Genomic DNA, 24,131 nt, shown 5'->3' on the forward strand with positions numbered 1-24,131 from the left:
GAAGAAGAAGAAGAAGAAGAAAGAGGATGAAGAACAATAGTTTGATTGCCTAGCAACAGCAATCAAACTAATAAAAAAGAAAGAAGATAGAAGAAAGAGGGTTAAGAACAATTGCTGCAGCAATCAAATAATTTGACATTTGTGCACGCTAAAAGCTTTTATTCTGAAGGACTCGGACAGGAAGTACTCCTGTCACTGATAGCGGAAGTTAAGTTGCTCTGACGTTACGTTAGTCGGAGAGGAGGCTTTGAACATCCTACAGTAAGTCAGATTTTAGTGTTATTATCAACATATAAATATTTTTAATGTAGCCCTTAGGAAATACACCTGGTCTTGATGAAGAGAGATTGTATTAGTTTGTTTATGCCGTAAAAAGATTCATCTACTGCTAAAGCTAACAGTAGCTATGTTTACATAGCTCGTGACGCTGGCTAATAGTTTTATAGCCATTATGTCTGAATGGGAAAGTTAATTGGCAGCAGCTGGTCAGTAATATTTGGTCTAAGTACCTAAGGTGGAGTCGTCAGAGAGTCATGAGCAAACCAGTGTATTACAGTAGCTTGCTAGCAAGTCACGTTAAACTGTTAATGCCGTGTTGTCGTATTGTCATCTTTTCACAGTGTTAAACTTTAATATCCTTCCCCCGATATCTGTCAGTGTGTGATCCTACAACCTCTGTGATAGGTCACTAACTGTCTACACATTCTTCTCATTTCCTCAGATTTCTCGCTGATTAGGGAGGGCAGTGATACCATGTGGAAGTCACATGAACGACAAGGATGAGGCATAAACAACCAGGGGGGCAGCTTGAGGACTGATACGCTGCACAGTCTCTGCTACAGGGCTTTGCTGCTTGGAAAGGCCCAGCACAAGCAAATGTTCCCCGTTTCCCTAAACAGTTAGGATGAACAATACCACTCAGCCCCCCACCGTCATAGATGGGGATGTGGCAGTCAGCTATGTGTTGGTGCCATTTCTCCTCATAACCATTATTGGAATAGCTGTAGCTGTGGTAAGTGTTAGTTGCACGACATGACAAAGCATGACCTCACTCATGAGGAATTATGGCAGAAATAATAAAAGGGATTTACCTGTATGCAGTGTGAGTGTAACCATTTTTTCCCTGTTTCAGATTATGTACATTCGTAGGAAAAGGAGGTAAGACTAAACTGCTGTGGACTCCTTGGCACAGTGAACTGATGTGATTCACTTCTGTGTCTCATTGTGATTGATTTAATCAATGGCGTCTCTCATGGTGTCTCTCAGAATCGACAGACTTCGTCATCAGCTGTTACCGGTTTACACATACGATCCATCCGAGGAGCTGAATGAAGCTGAACAAGAAATGTTGTGGAAAGAGGAGGACACAAGGGTAAGATGCACCAGTACTTTCAAGTGAAGCTATTAAGGGTTAAAGTATCGCATAATGCAAGGCGATATCTATGTTATGTTGTATGTATGTATGTTATCTATGTTATGTCTATGTCTATATCTATGTTTTTGCACAAAAGGGCAGCTAAGGGCAGATATAAAATCAAGGGCGTAGATTTGCTTTTGACATTGGTGGGGACCAAAGATTCCAACAACAGTCTCCGCACTCGCCATCTCCCATGTGTTTTGGCGTTGCCAACCAACTTAGCACGTGACAGCAGGGAAACGGCCCAGCCAATCACATGGCCATACGGTAGAACCGGAGCCCTTAATATAACCCAATCAGAATCGGAATATCTGGGGACCAACGACAGGGGGATATCTATTTGTAGGACGCCAGAAAAGAACTGAATTTAACCCTTCCTGCACCTCCTTTTTTGGAGGGGATCAAACTATTGGTGGGGGCAATTTAGTAATCGCTGGATATTGGTGGTGGTGCTATAACTACGCCCTTGTATTAAATATACAATATGATATATCTGTGTAAGTAAAATATAAGTGACCACATTTTCCTGAAAAGACAATGTAAAACCTTTCTGCTGTTGACTAGGCTGTATTTGGTTGCAACATATACATTTCAATAACAGCAGTTCCTCAATTGATTGGCCACTTCCTCCTCCGTTTAGAAACATAGCAGCAGTAAGTATAGTAACATTGTATTTTTTTATAAATTTATGATTATTATTTTAATAATTATTATTAATCGTTTCTATGTATATTTCTAGAATGTCAGTGGTACAAATATTTATAACCATAGCAGAAGCAGAAGCATTTCTCACACATACATCAGTGGTGGCAGAGGTGTGGTTTTGCCATGCTATTTCACACCCTGTAGTGCAACCGAAGGAACACATGTTCTTTATCTCCTGCTGTGCAGCGTGTCATTTTATGTTAAAGCACAGAAAGGGTGAATTGCGGAAGCATGACATGCAAAATATGCCTGAAGTTGTATGCAGCTAATATAACATGTAGAGCTATCATGCAAAGACACAGGCCTCATGTTGTTGGGAACAACATGGAATTCAGCTCTAACCCTATGACAACCATAGGCCACAGCCACCTTTACACAAGAATCATTAAAACCCTAAAAAACTAGACAAAACGAAGCTCGAATCTAAGATTAAACTGTATCATAAATGGGTTCCCAGTATTTACTAGCCATCTGGTAACTTTACTGTTGGTGGTTAAACACTAGGGGGCAGTATTGACTATGCACAAAGTTGCCTCTGATTTGTGAATCTGTGTAACAGCGATGACAAATGTTGACCTCTAGCAACTTAATGGTTCATTTTACCCAAATTACAATAAAGAAAAAACACTCACTGTCAATTCTGAATATAGTGACAGTTCGGTTTTGTCTTTGATGTTAATCAGGTAATTAAGAGTGAATTAAGAGGCTGGAAGAGTAAAGATTTCTGCACATGAAACTGAAAGTATCATCATGGCCGCAGAAACTTCACCTGTCATTCTGGAATAAAAATTACGCTTGAGCTTTGCTTTTTAATTAAAATGACATGTGTAAACTAAACTGATCTCCTGCTGTATTTTATCTTATCAGATTGTACAAGGTTGGGCCAGAAGTTATCAACAGCGGCGCCCTCTTCTGACCAAAGACGTCAATGCATAACGATGGCCTGACATAACAAGTGGAGGCAACCATCAGCCACAGAGATCAGTCATTTTTGAAATCATGCACCATTCTCTTTTTTTCTTTGCTCCCGTTTGCTGTTATCTCTGAGTGCATCAGCAACGATAAGCATTTTTCTATTTCCTGCATTAGGTACAGATTGACTGGTGAAGTTCTGATGCCAATCCTGTTGCGCCTGACAGACAGACAGACACAGTACCTTCATCTTATTTATTTGAAAATTATTTATTCAATCATATTTTTACTGTGGTGAATTAGAGTTTTGAGAGGTGGAAGATTCCGGTTCCTGTAGGTGTACCAAGCTGTTTACATTCATATTGTTGTTGTGGGCGACATGCGGCAAGCAGACACTGTATGTTCCTGTGGGTTGCAGTAGGCATTAGTAGCAACCACCGTGTTCAGTATGAATGCAGTGCACCAATCTATGAGTGTTTGTGATCATTGCCTTAGCTAATATAGAGGTTGTGTGCAGTGCTTAAAAAAACAGATAATGCTTCTGACTCAACAACAGTTGTCACCGTAAAACAAAGGTTTCAAGAATCAAGATTCAAAGCCTCTTATTGATAAAGTTAAATATGCGCTGCTAGGATCAGGCTGAGCTCGGTAAATTAGATTTCAGTTTCCAAGAGTCCAAAGGTTGAACAGCTCTTTAAAGAATTTAACTAGCTGCCCTGCACTTCACATCTTTTTGTGATTTAGCCAAATCCTGTGACTCCCATCACTGGCATGAAAAGCCAGATATGGAAGTAAATAACACCAACCTCTCCAAAATGAGTTGTGACTAGTGCCCAAAATATGTCCGGTCTACAAGGCATGGCACCAGCAAATTTACCTCCAGCTAAAGAATCTGTCCAGATGAATACCATAGGTCTGACTGTATCATGTACTCAGGAAGCCTTGCTGTTTTTTTTCATACCTTTCTCTTTCCTTCTGGCCTTTATTTGCCTTGCATTTGTATATGTAAACTATGAACAACAGAACTGTTTGAACTGTCCTTGACGGAGGATGTTAATCAGTTCAACCGCTATTATGCTGTACGGAGCAACTAATGCTCAAGCATGTGATGTCATCAGGTATGACATCTATAGGTGCTCAAGACTGATACATAAAAGCTTCATGATCAGTTCTGGGCCTGAACAGATCTGTTACTGTCATTTTTTTCATCTCATTGTTTATTTTCTATGTATTATATAGAGGTATTTTTCTCATCTTATGTGAAACAAACCTCTGAATTGGGTCATTGTGTCGGGGCTAGGAGAGCTGAAACCACATACAAATAAGAAAACAACAGACACACAGGTGGTGCAAGAAGTGCAAACAGAAATCCTTAAAAGTAGTGAGCTGAGAGGATCGTGTTAAGGATGTGTCTGTTCTGAGCTACTTGCATCAGTTTATTGTAATAACTTCTGTCAGATATAATGGTTATTTGGCAATCAACCTTTTCAGTCACTCATTCAAATGGCTGATTTGCACTGGTCAACTATGGATGGAAGGCTCTGATTTTAGGTGAAGTCAAAGAAATTACTGTTGTGTTTTTTGTTTTCCTGGCAGCACTGTTACAAAGTCTCTCCTCTCAGACTGTTGTACTACTGATGCTTTTAGAGGCAAAGCTGCTGTGAATAAAGTAAATATAACTTTTCTCTTTGCGCTGTAATGGTCTTTAATGTGAAAGTGCAAACAAACTGACAAAGAAAAATTCTCTTTATTGACCATTTCTGATACAAATTGTTGTAGGGCACCATAGAAATATAGACATTGTACATTTATATACGGTGTACATTAAAAAGAATGATCCCATCCTATTGAGTTTTACAGTATACAAATCAACAGATGCATGATGTTGCTATGCAAAAATGACCATGATATTGTTGAGGGTTCTGAAGGAGATTGAAGAAGACATGAAATGACCGATCTGTATGAATGAGTATGGCAAAGGGGTGGCTTGTATGTGGTGTAGTGTCAGACACATGGTGGCTGACAGAACAGTGGAAAAAGAGCGCCCAGTCTATCACAAACACACAAACATTTGTCCATGAAAATCTGAACCAACATTTCAGTGCACCAGAAGAATATATATATATATTTTTTAAAGGATAAAAACACACCTGCTAATCTACCACAGTCAGCAAACAGTCGTCAAGCTGACAGGTCTCCCTGACTTGCTTCACACATTTTAAAAACAACCTGTCTGCAAGCTCTGGTTATGAACGAGCCAAGACGTGTTGCGTATGCACACAATCACACACTTGACATCTTAGATACCTTATTACAGTCAGGTAAAAAAAAAACACAAACTTTGTAATAATGACATCTTACCAACTCATGCCAGACGTTACATTTAAAAAAAAAAAAAACAACAACCAGTTAAATGCAATTATATGGTAAGTAAGCTGTTGAGTGAGGTATGAAATCCCAGGCCTTGTCTCGCCTGTTTGCAGTTTTCCGGGTTTTGTAACTGAGGTTGTAGCAGCTTAGGTGTGTGGAAAAACCCAGTTAAGTGTACTGTGAGCACGGGTTCCCTGACACTTAGAAATACACAAACCTTTTTTTCCTGTAGCAGGCAGCATACAACACAAATCTTTAAAAAAAGACTAAGAAAAGTTTATTACGGTACTGAGTGACAAAAGAAGGACCAAGCTTAAGTGAAGCAGTGAGAGCCAACTGGAATGGGGGGAGAGAGAGAGAGAGAGAAAAAAGACGCACAGCCCTGTTGGATAGTAGTGCCACCAACTATCCTCTGTTACAATCAAACTCCTTGTTTGACCAATTGCCTTAAAACAAGTGATTGAGTGAGCGCTTGGAAAACTGAGGACCATGTGAAGACAAAGACTTCCAATGTAACAGCATTTGTAAAAGCTCCCTGAAGAAACGACACTGATGACTCAGCCGACCCTATCCTTTAAAACACTATATACCAAAAAAGAATCGTTTTACTATAACGTGAAAAGCAGCACACTCATGTTTTTTTTCTTTTAAATGGTATGTAACCCCGAAGGAACAAAAACAGTAAGTCTGATCTGACAATACGCTTTACATCTCCCCACTACACACTGAGGACTGAGAGGCATTGCTAAATCTAAACTGACCTACAGGAAAGGGGGGGGGGGGTAAAGATGGCTCTGTTCTAATCAGGAAGGAGAAGAAGAAAGGGGGGGGGGTGGGGGTGAAATCAGTTATGTAGATTAGACATGGAAAAAAAAGACACTTCTACCATCAGTCACCTATTCTCATCCTAAACTCTGAAGCTCAACTACATCTATAGTACGATGCAACAGATAGGTTAACCACTTCACACGAACACACAAAAAAAGGAAATAAAACCAGCGAGTATCGGTAAAATTCACCTTTGTCCAGTACAAAACATGGAGAAAAATCTATATGCCCTCCCATCTCGGATGCAGGTACAACAAATAAGTAACATTAAGCAGAGAAAATGTCCTACAAACCATCTTTACACACACACACAGGGGGTGGGAGAGAGGGGGGGGGGAACCAGCTCCTGGGAGCATACCTTTTTGTCCAGTATAAAAGACTCGTGATAACATGACATGTAGAGAAAAGGGCTGTTATCTTGCATGTAATTCTTAGATCTATGCTTGAGCAAGTCCATCTTTCTATCCAGTGCTGTTGAATGATATATGTACTGTGTTAACCCCTCCTTTCGGCGTAAGATGGGGCTTTGTCGTGAAAACAGTGGTCATGTGGTGGCACTGGCGTTGGAGATACAGCCCAGTTCTGGTTAACAGTAAGTCAGTATGTTGAGTGAGGTAGCATGCGTCGTTGTGAATTTACTGGTCCTCTTCCTCTTCCTCCTCCTCCTCCTCCTCAGATGATTCCTTGGATGCCTTTTCTTCCTTTTCCTACAGAATGAAGGTGAACAAAAAAAAACTTTGACTACACCCACAAGGAAAATGCCTCTAAAGCACCATCACTGTTCAGCAACAATAGCCGGCCCGTGATTCATGCCTCGGCGTGACTGTTTTTAGTTTGAATAACCTCCAAGTACCAACATGAAAAAAAGAAAATAAACGTTATTATAAATCTCTTTGATAAACCACAGTGGCATGAAGAAGAACACCCAGGGGAAGGGTGAGCCATCTGTAGTGAAAAGTGATTCATAACAGTGGTGAGTCACCATGAGGCATCCTGCCCCCCCCCCCACTCCAACACTGCTCCTTCCTCCTCAAACTCACTACTGCCCAAGATATTCATTCATAAAAATGAGAGGGCTAGTTAGGAGGGTAACTTTGGGTCATTCCATTCTGTGACTAATGCAAGCCAGACCTCCCTTAAGAGTACGCCCTAACCACTCATGCACATGACACAATGTTACTACAAGACCGCAGCCTCTTCCTAGATTAAACACCTTCTGCTTTTTGACCTGTGTGGCAACTCATTTTCTAGCTAAAAAAAGCCAGTGGTTACTCTTTAGGAAAAAAATGCCCTTAGAAATACAACTAGGTAAAAAAGACTGAATGAACACAAGAACCAAAATAACTGATGAGTCAAAATGACTCGTCTGAGAGGAAGGAGGCAAGGGAAAATTAGGAAAATGCAATTTCACCCTGCAGACAGTCATACCAATGATAATTCAATTGGAAGAGGAATGGTTTAACAGAATGTGAGCACTGATGCTTCTCTGTTTTTTTTGCCTCTTACCTCCTTCTTAGGTCTTCCCCTGCGTTTTGCCCCTGCAGATGGATCTGCCGCCGCTTTCTGTGGAGAAAAAAAAAAGAAGCACATGGTCAACATGGCTGCGACATTTTTGTTGTGATCTCGGGCAATTTTCCTGGGAGAGAGTGTGTGTTGATATCAGTAAGAAAAACTCCATCATATAAACATGTACATTTACACAGAGCTGCCTTTAGATGGCAGTAGCACCTCTGTAATGGGACAGATGGAAAAGGGGGCATTGGGTTCATTGGCTATTATCTGGAAGGCCGACAGGAACTGCACACAGGGCACTCCAGTTCGCTGGCCACCTGGTCTGAGGCTCAGAGACAGCTGGTGAAACTGAGCGGAGAAACAAACCCTCTGCAGCTTGCGGGCCCTCGCTGTTAAACCTATATCAATACATGTATGTGCGCCTTCTTCTCCCTCTCCTCTCCGCTGCCCTCTCCCTTTCCCATACATAGCAGCGAAGACAGAGCACACGGGGGAGCTGGAGGGTTGGGGCGAGGGAGAAAATCAGTTGTTGCTATGGAGACGACAGGCAGAGAAGAACTAGGGCTGTGTGCTGGGTGGGGGCGGAGGGGTGCTTAGTGTAAGCTTGGAAACAAGTCTTGCGGCCTCTGCACCTGCACTGCACTGTGCATGACAAGCTGCAGGAAGCTAGGAGGACAGGAAGTACAGGCTGAGCATCACTCAAAAAAAAAAGTAAGGCAGTAAACCAGGCACTTTACAATTGGAAACTCAAGCCAGGCTATTTCTGACACCAGAAGAGGGGGAAGCAGCCACATCACAGCCAAGAAACATATATCACAAGTAACAGCAGGACATCCTTTTAGGAGGATGAGGTTAGCTACCGTTACAATGTGCATCAACCAGAAAGGAATCAGGGGTTTTGAAAGGAGGAAGAGGAGTGGCTGGTGCCGTGTGCAGCGTCATCGACGTGTCTTTCTGCGCTCATGATGCTTGACTTGACAAGGCGTAAAAACAAAAACAAAAAAATCATATATGCAGACCACGTTAAACTTACTTTGCCCTTGCCGGTCGTCTTGTTTTTGCTGCCCTTCGGCCGTCCTCTGGGCCTCTTTGGAGTAGGAGACCCGCTTGGTTCCTGGTAATCACATTTAAAGACAAGGTGAGGATGTTAGTGGCGTAAATATTTGCTGCATGAGAGGCCACAGGTTGCCATAACAGCTAACTAACACTGACTGAAACTTGTAATCTTGAAACCGAATGTAAAAAAAAATGTTACGCACAACTGAACACTGAGGGGATTACCATCACCTCCGAGAGGCAAGGTGAGTCCAGCATGAGATGGTGACTTATCTTATTCATGCCTTAATCTGTGATATCGAGCCATGTCATGGCTGACTCATCTCCTGTTGCATTTCTAACGTGTTTACAACCGCAGCTCATAGCAACCGAGCCATTCAATAGTAAAACAGAGCAGGGTTGTGAGTGACAGACATGAGCCGCTCTGCTATGTCATCCATTACATGAGGAGCAAAAAAAGGGGGTGGGTTGAACCGGTTTAAAGGTGTTGAGTTACAGGTAGCTTACAAACCGGTGCAGGAAGTTTAAGACTGAGTAAATGGTCACAGAGGGTCCACGCTGCAGCCGCTGAGGGCCCAGGAAGTGGGGTGTGCAACAATATCTACCTGAGCAGCAGCTGCAGCAGATGTGAGGATTTGTTTATCTGCTTCTATCTGGGCTTTGTGTTACATAGGCAAAACCTGATCTAATGACACACTTTTCTCCAAAAAAAAATAAAGGAAGATACTCACGTCAGAGGATTTCACCTGGGGCTGCTTGCGGGGTCTTCCACGCCCTCTCTTCTCTGTAGCCTCCTTCTCCTTCGGTGAGACTGTCCCCTTGTCGCTCATGTTTGCTTCGCTTTTCAGACCTAGGAAATAAATCACACCGGGTCGGTGCTGCTGCTGCAAGACGAAGCGTCACAAGCACATGCAAAAGAATAATGGATACAAATAACAGGCAGCCTGTTCCAACTCCCTGACCGCAACAACGAAGAGAAAACGAGCGACCTAACGCGCACCGGTAACGCGTTTACCTCCAATTAATCCGCGCTTATTTCAAGGTCTATTTCTGTCTCCTCTGCGCTCCATTACACAGACGACGGTGCCACACACAAACAAGGGGATTGACATCAAACCCGGCTCGCATGATATCGCTGCTGTGACTCGGTATGCGGTCGGAGAGAGGCCGCACAAACCTGCACCAAACACCGCTCAACCATCCGACGCTCCCTTCCCCGCACCAACCATGTTTAGAGGCCCGTTGTTGTGGCTAAATAATCGGGGCCTGCGCATGAAAACCGCCGCACAGCGTGTCTGCACGCCGGGGAGAGATCTGCCGACACACACACACAATAATGGCCCCGTGTGTACTCTGGTTTTTATGTTTATTTATTTATTTATTTATTTATTTTACACTTGCAGAATTAAACCCTCGCCTGCACCGCTTCTTCTATGGTTTCTATTTAAATGGCACCGGAAAATGCAGCCGAGCGAGGTGACCGAGTTCGTATCTGCTATATAGCGAATGCCCCGGGCCAAAGCAACAAAAGACGGCTTCGCATTCAAAGCGTGCAGCCTCCTCTCTCCGGAGCTCCCGCTGCGTAAAATGCATTCAAATCCACTGCATGTTAAACTCACCTTTTATCGGCGTCTCGCTGCAGAATGCGAGAGGAATCGTTTCCTCTAAGCCTGGCTGGTTGTACCCGGTTAAAAAGCCTTGCACCGATCTATAGGCTACAGCTTTTTATTCGTCAGACAACACACAGCCCGCCCCTTTAAAATCCCAGCTCCATGCAGTTTAGAAAACCACTTCTCATTTAGTTTTTTTTTTAATTAAAAAATATTTTCTTACCAGCAGGATGAGAAGTTTATTCCACCGTCGTCCTATAAATAGCACGTGTGTCTTGTCTCCTGCAGATAAAGGGAAAAAGGCGCCAGCCAGGAGGAGTTTTGGGGCAATTTAAAGAGCCGCCCTCATGGGAGCCGAGACACTGGAGGGCGGAGAAATGATAAATGGGCCACCAACAGTTCCAGAAGAGCACCAACCACCGTCCCCACCCCCCCTCCACCCCCTCCTGGATCCATCGAATTCTCCAGGTTTTAGTTTCCCCCAGTTTTTTTTTTTAAGTTTTTTTTTCTTTGGTGTGTAAAAGTTTAAAATTTTGGGTTCAAACAAACAACAGCAAAGAAAAAAAACCTGATAATATATGAGAATAAATGGAGCTTATTATGGCATGCTGTACATTCCACAGTCTCCACAGTAATGGGGAGTGAACTATGACCTCCCCCAATGTAAACACAGGCTGCCTTTAAGTGCAGGAAGGATTCGGGTCCTTCACTTGGGTAAAAGCAGCAATATGACACCGCACCAATATTCAAATAAAAATATATATACTTCATGTTCCAACACTGCAGAATAAAAAGTGGATCTAATTTAAAGATGTTTCATATGTTTGTGGAATTAAATAACCTTCTGATTTATGTAGCGGATTATTTCCCCTTAAATCTTTTTTACATGTAAAATATGAATCTACATATAGATAAACACACTTCTTAAACTAACTTATTACTTTGATCTATAAAACAAGCAGTTCTTATTGTTTCTAAACTATAAACGTGTACATTCTGTAAATACATTTATGGATAAACTATAGATCTGTCCATTGTTTTAATGTTAAAATATTCTGTGTAACTATTTACTATCAGCATCGCTCCAGATTAAAATGACCACAAAAATAAAAATATAAACAGTAACAAGCTGATGATGACAAACGTGAACATATTATTATTTATAAATATTTCTGCCCTGCATCTGTGTGCCAGGCAGTCCTCAGAGCCACTGGGATGAATTTGAGAGCAGCAGAGGCTGTGAGGACTTCTAAGCTTGATTTCTTGCATTGTAAGTACAGCGCAGCCTCTGCTGTAGCCTGAAGTGCTTCTGAAAGTGTAACTGCACGTCACCGTGACGCAAACTGCAACAACTATGACCGCTGATAGCAGCACTGCTAGTGTAGCATGATTGTTCCTCCTATACATGGCGTCACGCCGCAGAGGCTGCCAGATGGCAGCATGTTCACAGACAAGAGATTTCTACAGTACAAACAGTTCAGACATCATGAAAGTACAAAAACATGGAGGAGCACGAGGAGCTCGCAGTCAATTCAGGTAAAAGAAGTCGTTCTTTAAACTGAACGATCTCCTCAGTTTGAGTCACAGTTTTCTGATTTAAGTTAAAGAAAAGGCAGAAACTTCATAATGGTGTAAACTCAGCGTTCTTCTCATTTGCTCAAAGTTTAAATATTATTTTTTTTAATAATATGTAATTATACTGATTTAAACAGCCTTTCAAAAGAATCAGATTATTTGATAATCTTATATATGGAGAAGGCTACATCTTTGCATTACGTTTTCACATTTTTAAATTGCAATAAATACGATAAAAGGTAAATATAACAAATTATAAACAGATGCACAAAATAAAGAACTCCTACCCAAACGTATATGTTTTCAATTACAAACAGTAAGTAATGAGTAGCAGTGGCACATTTACTGAACCACAGCACACTGCCCCCGTCATCAGAGGGACATTTTATTCCAGATTATTACAAATTAAGTGACCCAGAACCACAAACCTATCTTGCCTGCTACTGCCGCCGCCTTTTTGTTCACACAGACTCATATAGGTGGAGCTTTCATGCTGTGTTAATGTGTTTTACATCAGGGTGTCTGATGTGATTGCCTGGGTGTGGCGAACACAGAGGAAACAAGCAGAGATGCTACTGAAACACTTCAAACTGTAATCAAAGTACCTACTGCTACTTTCACACGAGGGTTTCTCATGTAAATGAACGGCCCATCTGGAGTTGATGGCTCTACTGTTTTCCAATTGAAAACAGACAATGAGAATGTAGAGAATGTAGAGTGACCTCCAAGAGGTTGAGACGGGCTTCTTTCACCTCTCCATTTTCTTTTTGTTTCAGCACATCTTAAATAACTTGATGTAAACGGGTTTTGAAGGTCAAATCGTGTGCAAAAGGTTTGTCCATTGTTAAAGGCATGCGGCCGTCAACACACTGTACATACATGATGAGAACAGTGCACATACAAAAAAAAGGGGATTGGATGGGGCATGAATGGAAAGAGCACTTTTCTCAATGAGTCCAATGTTCTGCTCAGCATGTGCTTGCCTCGCATGCCACCCCCTTCCCTCCCAATCTCTCACTCTATTCACTTCCTTCCTCTCTATCTTCCACAACTACTTCAGCCCCATCCCCCACACCCTCACACATCTCTGCCATACCCTACCCCTCAGTATGTGGATGAAGACAGGGAAATAGGTCTACTATGTGTGTGTGTGTGTGTGTATCAGTGTGCAATCACTGGCACCACCTAGAGACCGACGCGGGGACTGGATACATGATAAGTGACAGTACAAAATATGGGACTGTTAAAATGTGTGACAAGACAGATCACAGAGTACAAGCCTGGAAATGTGAGCTGCATACAGTTAAATCATTAAAAATATGTGATTACTTTGGCATTGTATTAAATGATTATTGCGAGTAAGACGTGTGCAGCTGTTACACTTACAGGTGGTTATAAAAATGTGAATTTTTCTTTTTCTGTTGCTCTGTTCAGCTAAATTATAATATTAATATTATATTATTATAATATTAATATTAACATTAACATGTGTTCTTGTTGTTTAGTACTCATTTAAAAAGTTGTGCAAAATAATAGAAATACCTGTCGGTACAATGCAAACAAACCCTGCAATAGTCTCTAATGTAATTTTGGTATTTTCCCTTTCCCTTCACACATAATTCAAAATTGTGTGGTTTGACGACAATGTCATAAGGTTGTTTTCCACTCAGTGCGGTCACCTTATAAAGAGTGTGGATTTTAGGGACAAAATAAAAATGTTTCTCTACAAAAAAGGCTACACTTGGAGGGTAAATCTATTTTTTTTTTTGAACACAGGAATGACCAGAAACAACAGAACACACTGATGCACCTCTTTGAATTTAAATAAGATCTTATGGAAGACAAACACTTCCACTTCAGAGCCGTCTCCTAGCCCATGAACTCTGCAGCCGCTATGGGCAGACAGAATCCTATTAACCATTGGAGAGGGGAGGGGGGGTTTTGGCCCACTTTGGCATGCTCCCCCCTCCCCCCCATCAATGTCCTCCTGCCCCCCCCCCCCTTCTCCTATATGCTCATCCGTCTTCCCCTCCAGCACGCTCTCTAGCTCATTCTAGCAATCCATTTTTAGGCGCTGTGTAAACCGCAAGAGTGCTGCAGCCAAACCAACTAACAGATGTGGACAAAACATCCTATTCCTGCCTGTGCCTGGGTTTCCCCCTTGCTTGTGCTGCTGTTGGCCCTGGATGAGCCTGAACATGACTAACACACACATACACACACACCACTCACATCCTCCTTCTCATCCCCCTAACGAAGAGATGAAGGGAAAAAAAACCAGGGAGCAGGAGAGAGAGAGAGAGAAAATCCGTGGGGAGGGGAGAGGAAAAGTGAGGGATCAGTTGAAAGGCAAGGTGGGCGGAGATGGGAATATGTGTGTGGGTGTCTTTTATACTTCTGCGAGGGGGCGGATGGAGGTTAGTGGGCGGGGGATGGGGCCCGGTTGATTCAGCCCGCTCATGAGTAGTATCTGACTCACACACACAAACACAGGAAGTAGCACGTGCTGCTTGTTTAATGGACACAGCACTGTATTTATGCAATACTCCTATATGCAGGGGGAATAATGGGAGCCATTACACTACCTCACTTCACTACGCCGGTCACTGAGTCAACGCTCCACTCTCCCTTTCAAATAGTTTCATTTCCACATCCTGAGATTTTTGGACGGAGATCCAGAGGGTGCATCAGTCATACTCTGACTCAAGCTTGTGAAATTTTTAGGGGAGAAAACAGTGCCATATTTGAAACTTCCTTTGGCAACAGCATCAAGTCCACTCAATCAAAGTATAGTACTCAAAGGAAGAGAAGCCTCTGCATAGACAGAATAGTGGAAACTCTCATCATATTGGATTTATTATATAAAATCTATTCATCCCCGAGGGCAAATTTTCATTGCATGGTGCATTACAGTGAGGTCAGAGGACAGCTACAGTGCAGCCTCCCCTCTCCCTTCACCACTTTTTTACATACATTTATAATCTCTGTTTTTAAATCTGTGCCGTACACCACGCTGCCATGTTGTGAGGAGGCATGGGTAAACAGAGCGACTTTATGAAATCAATGGAAGTCATTTTGGCATCTTTACCAATAGGTGGCAGGATTGGAAAGCAGCGCTGAGGCCTTATGAAATGACACCATCTTGTGGTGAAACAGTGGACGCGTGGTTTTTCTTTCCCTTTAAAGCAGGGCTGCTCAAATTGAGGCCATGAGGCCACATTTGGCCCTTGTTACCTTAGTTTTGGACATATATTAGGTTTATTTTGAAGTTTAGTTATTTTATTGTGAAAGTAAATCTAAAAAAAATACATCTACACTTGCTTAAAGTCAGCAAGTCAAGATGGAGTTATTGAGACTACAGATATATATTGTCAGAAGACAGAACAGTTTGATAGATAGATAGAACAGTTTGTCTGACTTTTTGGCTGCTTTGAAACAATTTTAGTCACATTAAGTATTAAACAAACCTTTTTTTTCTTATTGACAATATTAAGTGTACAACCTTTACAAAATTTGAACTTTTTTTTTTGGCCGTGCCCCCTACATCCAGATATTGGTCCTTCATAATAAATCACTTAGTATCCTCAGCTTTAAAGCACATTTTTCTTTTGTGTACATTAGAATAGGTGACAAAATGAAACAAATAAATGAATAAAGGAACAAACGTGTCTTCCACCACCACTGTGAACACATTTCTATACTTGATATTATGACCACTTTTGCTTGACAAGGCTGGTCATGTCCAGCAGAGGGTAGTCTTATCCTGAGAAAAGGATTTCCTCTCTGGAATCTGATGCTGATGTGCAGCACAGAGGAATGCAGTAAACATGTATCAGTATACAAATTTTGTACTAATATTCCTATTCCTGCAGAGAAACCAAAGAAATCTGCTAAACATTTTGCAGGCTGGCTGCTTATTAATCCTGCTAGAATCCTCCCACATTGTTTGGTGTGCTCCAAATCCTGCCCTCTAGATGCAGCTGAATTAAGTTACTACTTTCGATGAATTAAGTCAGCGGTCACCAGGAGTAATAGATGAGAGTCACCTTGGTGACGGTGCATCTGGAGTTTTAGAATTCACGCTACCCCTCTCTCTGTCCTACCTGATTGATCAAAAGGGAAGGGGCCCGCCTGCCCATTTTGGGCCTGTCACATCCCTGTGTGGCAGCTGCAGTCAGTCCCCGGAGAAGGCGCCCGTGGCTCGGGCTGCATCTGTGCTGGTTACTTATAGAGGCGATGTGTGCTGAGTTTTATCGCTGTGTTTTATTTCCATGGGGAACACAGAGCAAATTCTCTTGGCAGAGTGCTGATGTGATGACCACAACAACAAATAAGTGCCAGGCTTTACAGTTGGGGATAAAAGGTTTACACACTCCTCCACAAAACAGGTGCTAGGCTCAGCTGCAGAGTTGAAGCACTTTAACATTTGTCTTATTGATTGCATTTTGACTGGCATTCCCCTGTCAGGCAAATTGGAAAGAGGGCACTCCTGCCTCTCAAGCAGAGTAAACAGAATTAGAAGGTACAAACAGTGGCCAGACATGGACATTTTTAGAGACCGTCCCGAATTTCTTCCTTTTTAGTTTTGTCTGGCAAATGACAAATTTACTTTTAATTGTTCAAGCTCCAAACACAGACTCTGCACTTCCTATGATCAAACACAAGAGCAACTATTGTTACGAATTAAATCATCAGAGTCTTATAATAACTATGTTCAGAGCTACAGATGACTGTATGCAGCGCAGGCTGTGTGGATATTGCCAATTAAGGAGATGCGTTGTGAAGCTCCATACAAAATGTAACCAATTAACAGTCATGATGGACGGATACGCATAAATGTCATAATGCCCACCTTTGCCTCAAGACGCTATTTTTTGGAAGAATGGTAAAGCACTGAATATTTTCTGCAACGGAAAAGAATGAAGGGCTCTTGAGCTGACAAAAGCATTCAAATCTGGGCGCCATTCTCTTTCTTTGCCAAAACGTGCAGACATTTACTTATTATACACAATGAGCAACAATTTCTGTCTTATGTAATTAAAAAACAAAATCAGGGTATGCTCTGGTGTAAAAATGGACACATAAGCCAAAGCTGGAGTCCAGCGAACAGAAATCAAAATGGTCAGATATCAATATACCAAAAGTACCATTATATTCTACTATAGGCCTATCTGGCTGCATTTTGTGGTGTGCATGGTGCAACCTAGCTTTCTTTTCTAACTTTCATAGTCAATCTTCTGTGCAGCAAAACCTGTGTCACATGCCTGACCTGCCTGGAGAGTTTGGATGAGACAGTAGTGAAAGTTTGGGGTGTCATGTGGTCATGGCATTTTGAGAAAAAGCCGCTGCATGCATTGAAAGTCTGTGCACACAACATGACAGGCTGGAACTGAGAGACAACATCTACAACTGGACACGTTACACCATGGTAACAACAACAACTTGACAAACACGATGTTTGCTGACTGGACATGGCGGCTTCTCACATGCACCCAAACCTCACTTAGACACGACTGACCAATACTACTAATACTACAAAAGAAGCTTTTGGTTATCCTTTGACTACAGACTAGTATACAGTATAATAATGTCTGTTTGTTGGCACTGTGCTAATAGTCATCTCATTTAAACCATTTGATGCATTCCTCTAGTAAAAATGCATCAGTGTCTTTGTAGGTGAGTAAAGGGGTCGGCCTTCAGATTGGCAGATTGTACTTGGAGCCTGCTATCCAGCTGTTGTACCTGGGAAGTCTCATGGTGGTGTCTGGAGTCATATCAGTTGACAGACCCCCTCTCTGACACCAGGACGCCCGTCTCTGGCCTTGACCACATCACGGTGTTGGGTGTCCTGTCTAAGCGGGTGTCAGATAGCTGCCTATTGATGAATGATTAGAATTGCCAAAGACGGACTGTGGCGCTGCAACCCACGAGGGGGGTCTGGGCGAGACGGATGGGTCCATTTGTAATGCAGAGGGGGCCCCACAGATGCATTAACTATTAAAGTGTGGTTATCTCAGGGTAATGGTACGCCAGCAGCACTGAAACAAACTACACCGAGAAAGGAGGTAATCTGGATGTTGATGTATGGGCCCTGCCCTTGCAGATTATATGCTCCACAGTCTTTAATCTGACTGATTATCTGTGAAATGTCACAAATGGTTGATGGAGACATGAATGAAAACATCACTTATGGTGTTTAACCTTTAAACTCTAAATTGGATTTTAAACAGGTAGAAGCATTTGAAACTTTAATTTAGCTGCTGCTTTTGCTAAATGATTTAATTAGGACTCTTTACAGCTGGTTGCTCTACCTCTAAAAGACCACACACTCTTTCCGCTGCACTGAGGGACCAAATAACTCTCACCTCAGGATTAAAACAAAAAGCTTGGCACAGGGGCTCAGCTCAGGGGCTCAAAATAAGCCTGAAATGATACAGTTAGCACCGGCCTGCCTCACAGTACCACCAGAAAATGAAACAAAGAACCGTGAAGTGGAGAGGGCAAATGTCTAAATGACTTCACCTCTGGCTGCCCCTGGTGTTTGTTCTTACTTGTAAACATGCACTGAGAGGAAGTTCTCTTGTTAAACTTTGGTCAATATCTTTATCTGTGCTTCTGCTCTCAGTAGTAAAAAGTTTTGACTGAATGAAGAAGAGAGGCAAAATGGATTCCACTGTACCTTTACTCCTCTCATTTTGTCACCCTGAAGTCCGTCTTGTTAATGTGCCCTCAGAGTCGATTGGCCTGAGGGATGGAGGAGCACCGGGAGTGGCTGGGTACAGGAGTGAGCCATCTATCCTTGGCACCTGGAAGACGGTGGTGGGGAGGGCAGGGTGTCGTTCCACCTGCCTGCTGAATAAATCATCGCTTAGTCCATTCTGCAGCTGCAGTCCAATTAACCAAAGGGGACCCTGTGAATGCAGTTAGGTGGTATGATTAATTACACAGCACTGACAATACACACCATAGCTCACAATATCCCAAAGGGCAAACATGGAACATGGCTTTACTTTGCAGATTTTATCTTCCCTTTTAAAGTATTGTACAATAATAATAACAGTATTGGAACTTTTCACCATTTTGCTGACGTGCTATATCTAATTATGTCGATACATGTGCTGAAGTTACTTTAGAAGTAACTCTTCCACACACAAACATACATTTACATATTTCACTCTGCAGCAATCTTAAACTTGTTGCAAAGCACAGTATTTAACAGACTTTAACTGCCCTGAAGGAGCCATTATTTCCTTTTACATCGCCCATGACAACACTATAATTCCTACTACTGCAGCCCATTTAAATAGTGCCTTTAATTGAACATAAAGAGGCAGAGAAGAAGGTGGAAGGGAAAGGTTAATAGGACTGACACAAAGGGCAGACAGCAGAAGAAGTCTAGCCTTAAGTGTCACATCCTGCTTGCATCGCAGCCCATACAAGGAGCCAATTAAGCCTGGTCAGTAATTAAGCCAACTCCAGTGGCCGAGCTGGAGCCCTTAGCTTTCCGGGCAGATTAAAGCCTTCTCAGAGACAACTGCTGGTAATGACCTCCATCCTTCCATCAATGATACGCTGACGTTTGACTGCTGCCACATCAAATAGAAAGGTCACAGGGGATGTAACGAATGAGAGCAGAGGAAAGGGGAGACAAGGAAGTAATTGCAGAAGGGTTTGGTCAATGGGAGAAAGACTGCTCAGCCACTGTTTACTCTTAACTGCTCTTCATTCAAGAAGCAGCAGCACATAAGATTAAGATTAAGATTAAGATTAAGATTAAGAAACCTTTATTAGTCCCACAATGGGGAAATTGCATTTTTGCAACGGCATACAGACAGCAAGGGATAAGTTAGGAAAAAGATATATACATTATAAAATAGGCTACCAATAAAAGATATATACATTATAAACAGTTTACATATTAACAGTTGTTGCACAGGTGAGTGGAGGTAGAAATGGTTTATAAACTGTACATAGTGCATCAAAAACTAAATAGATAATTTATTGTATTGAGTATAGCACCTATCAGAAGTGTTTATTATACAGTCTGACAGCAGCAGGAAGGAAAGACCTTCTGTATCTCTCCTTCACATACCGAGGGTGGAGCAGTCTGCCACTGAAGCTGCTCTGCAGGGCTGACAGGGTGTCCTGCAGGGGGTGGGACTCATTGTCCAGCATGGATGTTAGTTTTGCCAGGACCCTCCTGTCACCCACCTCCTGCACTGAGTCCAGAGAGCAGCCCAGGACAGAGCTGGACTTCCTGATGACTCTGTCCAGCTTCTTCCTCTCCCTCTCAGTGATGCTGCTGTTCCAGCAGACCACACCATACATGATGACTGATGCCACCACAGAGTCATAAAAGGTCTTCAGGAGTGCCCCTTTCACTCCAAAAGACCGCAGTCTCCTCAGCAGGTAGAGCCTGCTCTGGCCCTTCCTGTACAGTGCGTCTGTGTTGTGAGTCCAGTCAAGTTTGTTGTTGAGATCATGATCATGCTTCCAGCTGGTTATGCTTGTTTCAGAGGATCAACAGGAAGAAGGTGAACATGCATGTGACATTTCAGCCAACTTCAGTTTAAAGGTTTGGGTCAGTTTCATTGTTAAAATGTATGCTTCCTGCATGTGTTCTGAGCCTTGCAAAGGAATAATGCCAGCTTACCTAAACAAAATGCTCATACAAACCATTGTTTGGAGTCGCTTTGTATTCACAGCTTGTTGCCATGACGCCCACAAGCAAAAGGTGAGCGAAGGTTTAAGGGATAAGTTATTTTAGGAAACATACTTAAGTCTTTGCTACAAATTAAATGGAAAGATCAATAGAGCTCTCATGTCTGTACAGTGAAGACTATTTATCAAAACCTTGGAAACTTCCATCTACACTGGGGGAGGGCACAAAGGCCATTCAGTCTAGTCTGCGGTCATCACGGATATTTCTCTGCTTCAGCTCAGACGGGTAACGGTTGAAACAAACATTTTTAGCCCGTTTCAGGATACGAGATGTGGTTCACTACTTCAGCGGCCTCACTGCTTTCCTGTTTTCTGACATGTTTCTGACACAGAAACTGAATTACCTCTTCATGGTCAATCGCCTCGGCCAGAGCAGTCAAGTCGCAGTTTTCACCCATGACCCAGAAACACAGTGAGGAAGATATTTGACCTTTTTACATGAAACAAAAAAAGGGTTAATGCCATTTCATTTTATATCATTTATATTTGGTAGTGTACACACATTTAAAACAGACAGGGATAGAAATTGGCTAATTTACAATGTTACCAGTGAAGCTACAGCTATCCACTGGTTAGCCTAGCTTAGCATACAGTTGAAATAGGCTGACTGTGACAAATATTCCTTAAGTACAATATTTTAAAATTAGAAAGACAAAAACTAATAGAAATAATTAAATATGTAAAATAGCTCTAGTTTACTGGTTTTTTTCCAGCTGCAACAGACTCAGAAACTTCATTTCTGTTTAATTTCTTTTGGAATATTGGACAAGCCTGCATTTCCCCAGCTGAATGGAAATCAGTTACAGTGATGAAAATATGTCATGAAAGCATCTATAGAATCTGAGTAATGACTGGATGCTGCTGAAAACAGATTTAGTGTTTGTTATTATACTGAATGCTGCTGAAGCTGGAGAGCGCTGTAACGCAGCCCTGTGTCTGTTTCTGCCTGACAAAGGAACAGATGTGCTAAGTGGAGGTTGAGAACACACACTTGTTGAACAAACAAACACAGAATACATTCGGCAGTCTAAATATCACAATATGAAAGCAAATGGCGGTCTGACTCAAACTCACAGGAAAATGTTCCTGCCATTTTAAAGGTTTTTTATTAGGATGCACTACACAAAAAAATCCTATTTATGATGACGCAGATTAGTAAATATCTTATAGGTTTACCTCCTCAGTTTTGTTTGGCCGTGTCGATCCTCACAGAAGCAGCAGCAGCAGGAGAACACAGAGTTATCCTCAGCTCTGCAACATAAAGGCAGTTTAGTTTTGATGGCTTGAGGAATATCTCAGCAAAAGCAATTAAGATAAGCGGGGATGCTCCGCGTGCTTTACGTGTGTTCCAGACCAAAGCATAAGTCTGTTTAAATATCTTTTTCTTTGCGACCATGAAGGTACATCTTTGCATGATGCAAACGTTACTGCACTTACATTTGCATTTTGACAGTAGCTAAATCTTTGTATATTTTGCTAATATAACCTCAAAGGCTTTCCCTCCCCTCTTGTAGCCGGCCATTGATAATCCTGTTGAATAAACATCATTTTCATGTGTAAATATTTTTGTGGCTTCATCTGAGGCAGGCTTCTCTCCCACATGGTGCAGGTTCACTGGCTATAAAAATGCATTGTAGTTGTGCCCTGACTGCAGCTGCTTCTGAGGATTAAAACCAAACATGACTTATCCTGCATGCTGTGATTGTAAAGGCGGTTCGGTGGCTTTTTCCAGATAGGCTGTCTCAGTGTATAACAATGACTCTTGGCCACAGCCGCAAACATTTCTCTGAATTGGATTACATTCACACAATGTATGGAGGGCAACATTCTCATCCTAGATAAACTGTGGCAGTGGATAAAGAAGAGGATGGAAAAGGCTCAGCACTGGGGGCAGAAGGAGCAATTCATTTTAGGAGAAAATGCCCATGAGCTGATTATTCTTCAGAGTGGAGCATAGAAATAATTCATTAAAAAGACCTTTGTTTGATATTTTTGGAAATATTTTGGACCTTTTTAGATGTCGTTATCCTGTATCCATTTTCAATTTGAAGCCACGGTCTTCACGAACTCAACATCAAGACTGGAAATATGTGAATCCCCTCCTTCCCTACATGTGTAGTATAATTAGCAAATCATTTCTTTGACACCACACAGTAAACTACTTTCCTTGACTCACATAGTACAGCCCAGATCACCAAGAAAGGAGGTAGATGAGTTTGATCATCAAGGCCAGCCATGGTCCGACATGGAGGCAAAGTAACAGCCACCACCAACAACTCAGAGCCCACATATATATATATATAGATAGCTCTAGCTACATTTGTGCTGTGATGAAAAATGGACACATTGTGACATGTCCAGGACATAATGATGCAAAAAAATCACCATGACTGGGTAAGGCCTGCTAAGCTAAGCTAACCCTCTGCTGGCTCGATAGAAGCAAGCTCACACTCCCGTTTAACTCATTAACGACAGAACAGAATACTTCCCTTTAGAACTAAAAATCCTTGATGCACAGCTCGAACTTTTATGTAAGGTGTTAATAACTGAAGTCATTTTCTTACTTATTCTCTTGGAGCCCCTGCAGTAGGTGTACACATATATTAGAATGCATTAAAACTGTTGGAATCAGCCTCTTTGCATAAGTGGAGGTGTGTGTGTGTGAGAGAGGAAAAAAGAGTAAAGCAAATTTAAGCTTACAACTCAGGTCTCCAAAACACATGAATATGGAATTCAAAAGGCTCCAATGCCTGATATGCTTTCCTTGATTCTCCTGAGCCTCTTCAAGCTAAATGTGCATACATGTAATGTTATTTACTGTCAAGTCTACTTCAGTTCAGATTGAGGTGGATCCAAAGGCAGACAAACTCTGAAGAACGATGAAGTAAACAAAAGGCGAGCTTTGATAAATAAAGCTGACAAACACCCGTACAAAATCCAAATGTAAATCAAAGTACAACCCAAAGACCCAAAGAACATAAATGCAAACCAACCAGAAACGAAGCAGGAGACACTAGAACCGCAGGAGAATGAAACACACAACACAGGTGCAAACAATCAGGGTAATCACAATGGAGGGAAACACCAGAGGAAGAAGACAAGACTTTCAAAATAAAACAGGAAGTCCAACAAAACCCCAGAAATCAAAACAACACTAAACAAGCTGTGGGTCATGACACTTCCATCACTTGTCCTTTACTGGGCTGGCACTGTGTCAGCACTGAAGTTTTAATATTTAGGTGTGAATGTTCTGATCTTCTTCTCGTTCATGGTGTCTCTTGTTTTGTTGTGTTTTTTGTGGCCTGTTTTTTGTACTGACTGTGTTTTATGTCCTCGCATCACACCATGTTTTACACCAGGCTCTTGTGTGATTGATTGGTAGGCTCAGTCTCTCTAAAGTCCTCTGAGACGTACTGTACTTGTGA

At 42.0% G+C, this 24,131-nt stretch overlaps 2 protein-coding genes across 4 annotated transcripts; one reads left to right on the forward strand and one right to left on the reverse strand.

Annotated features, from left to right (window-relative positions):
* Window positions 1–178: 178 nt before the first annotated feature.
* Window positions 179–4,723, forward strand: smim29 (small integral membrane protein 29). Its single transcript, XM_028410448.1, has 5 exons — window positions 179–261; window positions 722–1,012; window positions 1,133–1,158; window positions 1,267–1,372; window positions 2,990–4,723. Exons 2-5 carry the CDS (start codon window positions 905–907, stop codon window positions 3,056–3,058), a joined length of 309 nt encoding a protein of 102 aa, XP_028266249.1. The 5' UTR covers window positions 179–261; window positions 722–904; the 3' UTR covers window positions 3,059–4,723.
* A 39-nt stretch (window positions 4,724–4,762) lies between these two features.
* Window positions 4,763–10,760, reverse strand: hmga1a (high mobility group AT-hook 1a). 3 transcript variants are annotated; one of them, XM_028410451.1, is made up of 5 exons: window positions 10,634–10,760; window positions 9,532–9,650; window positions 8,778–8,858; window positions 7,739–7,795; window positions 4,763–6,939 (listed from the first exon to the last, which is right to left on the reverse strand). In XM_028410451.1, the coding sequence occupies exons 2-5, from the start codon at window positions 9,628–9,630 to the stop codon at window positions 6,868–6,870; spliced, it is 309 nt and encodes a 102-aa protein (XP_028266252.1). In that variant the 5' UTR covers window positions 9,631–9,650; window positions 10,634–10,760; the 3' UTR covers window positions 4,763–6,867. The 3 variants fall into 3 exon arrangements, with proteins under 3 accessions (XP_028266252.1, XP_028266253.1, XP_028266251.1); XM_028410452.1 differs by lacking the exon at window positions 10,634–10,760 and adding an exon at window positions 10,423–10,623 and having other exon boundaries at window positions 9,532–9,652; XM_028410450.1 differs by lacking the exon at window positions 10,634–10,760 and adding an exon at window positions 10,420–10,623.
* Between the last annotated feature and the right edge of the window lie 13,371 nt (window positions 10,761–24,131).

The sequence above is a fragment of the Parambassis ranga genome, chromosome 7 (assembly GCF_900634625.1).
Source record: "Parambassis ranga chromosome 7, fParRan2.1, whole genome shotgun sequence".
Lineage (NCBI taxonomy): Eukaryota > Metazoa > Chordata > Actinopteri > Ambassidae > Parambassis > Parambassis ranga.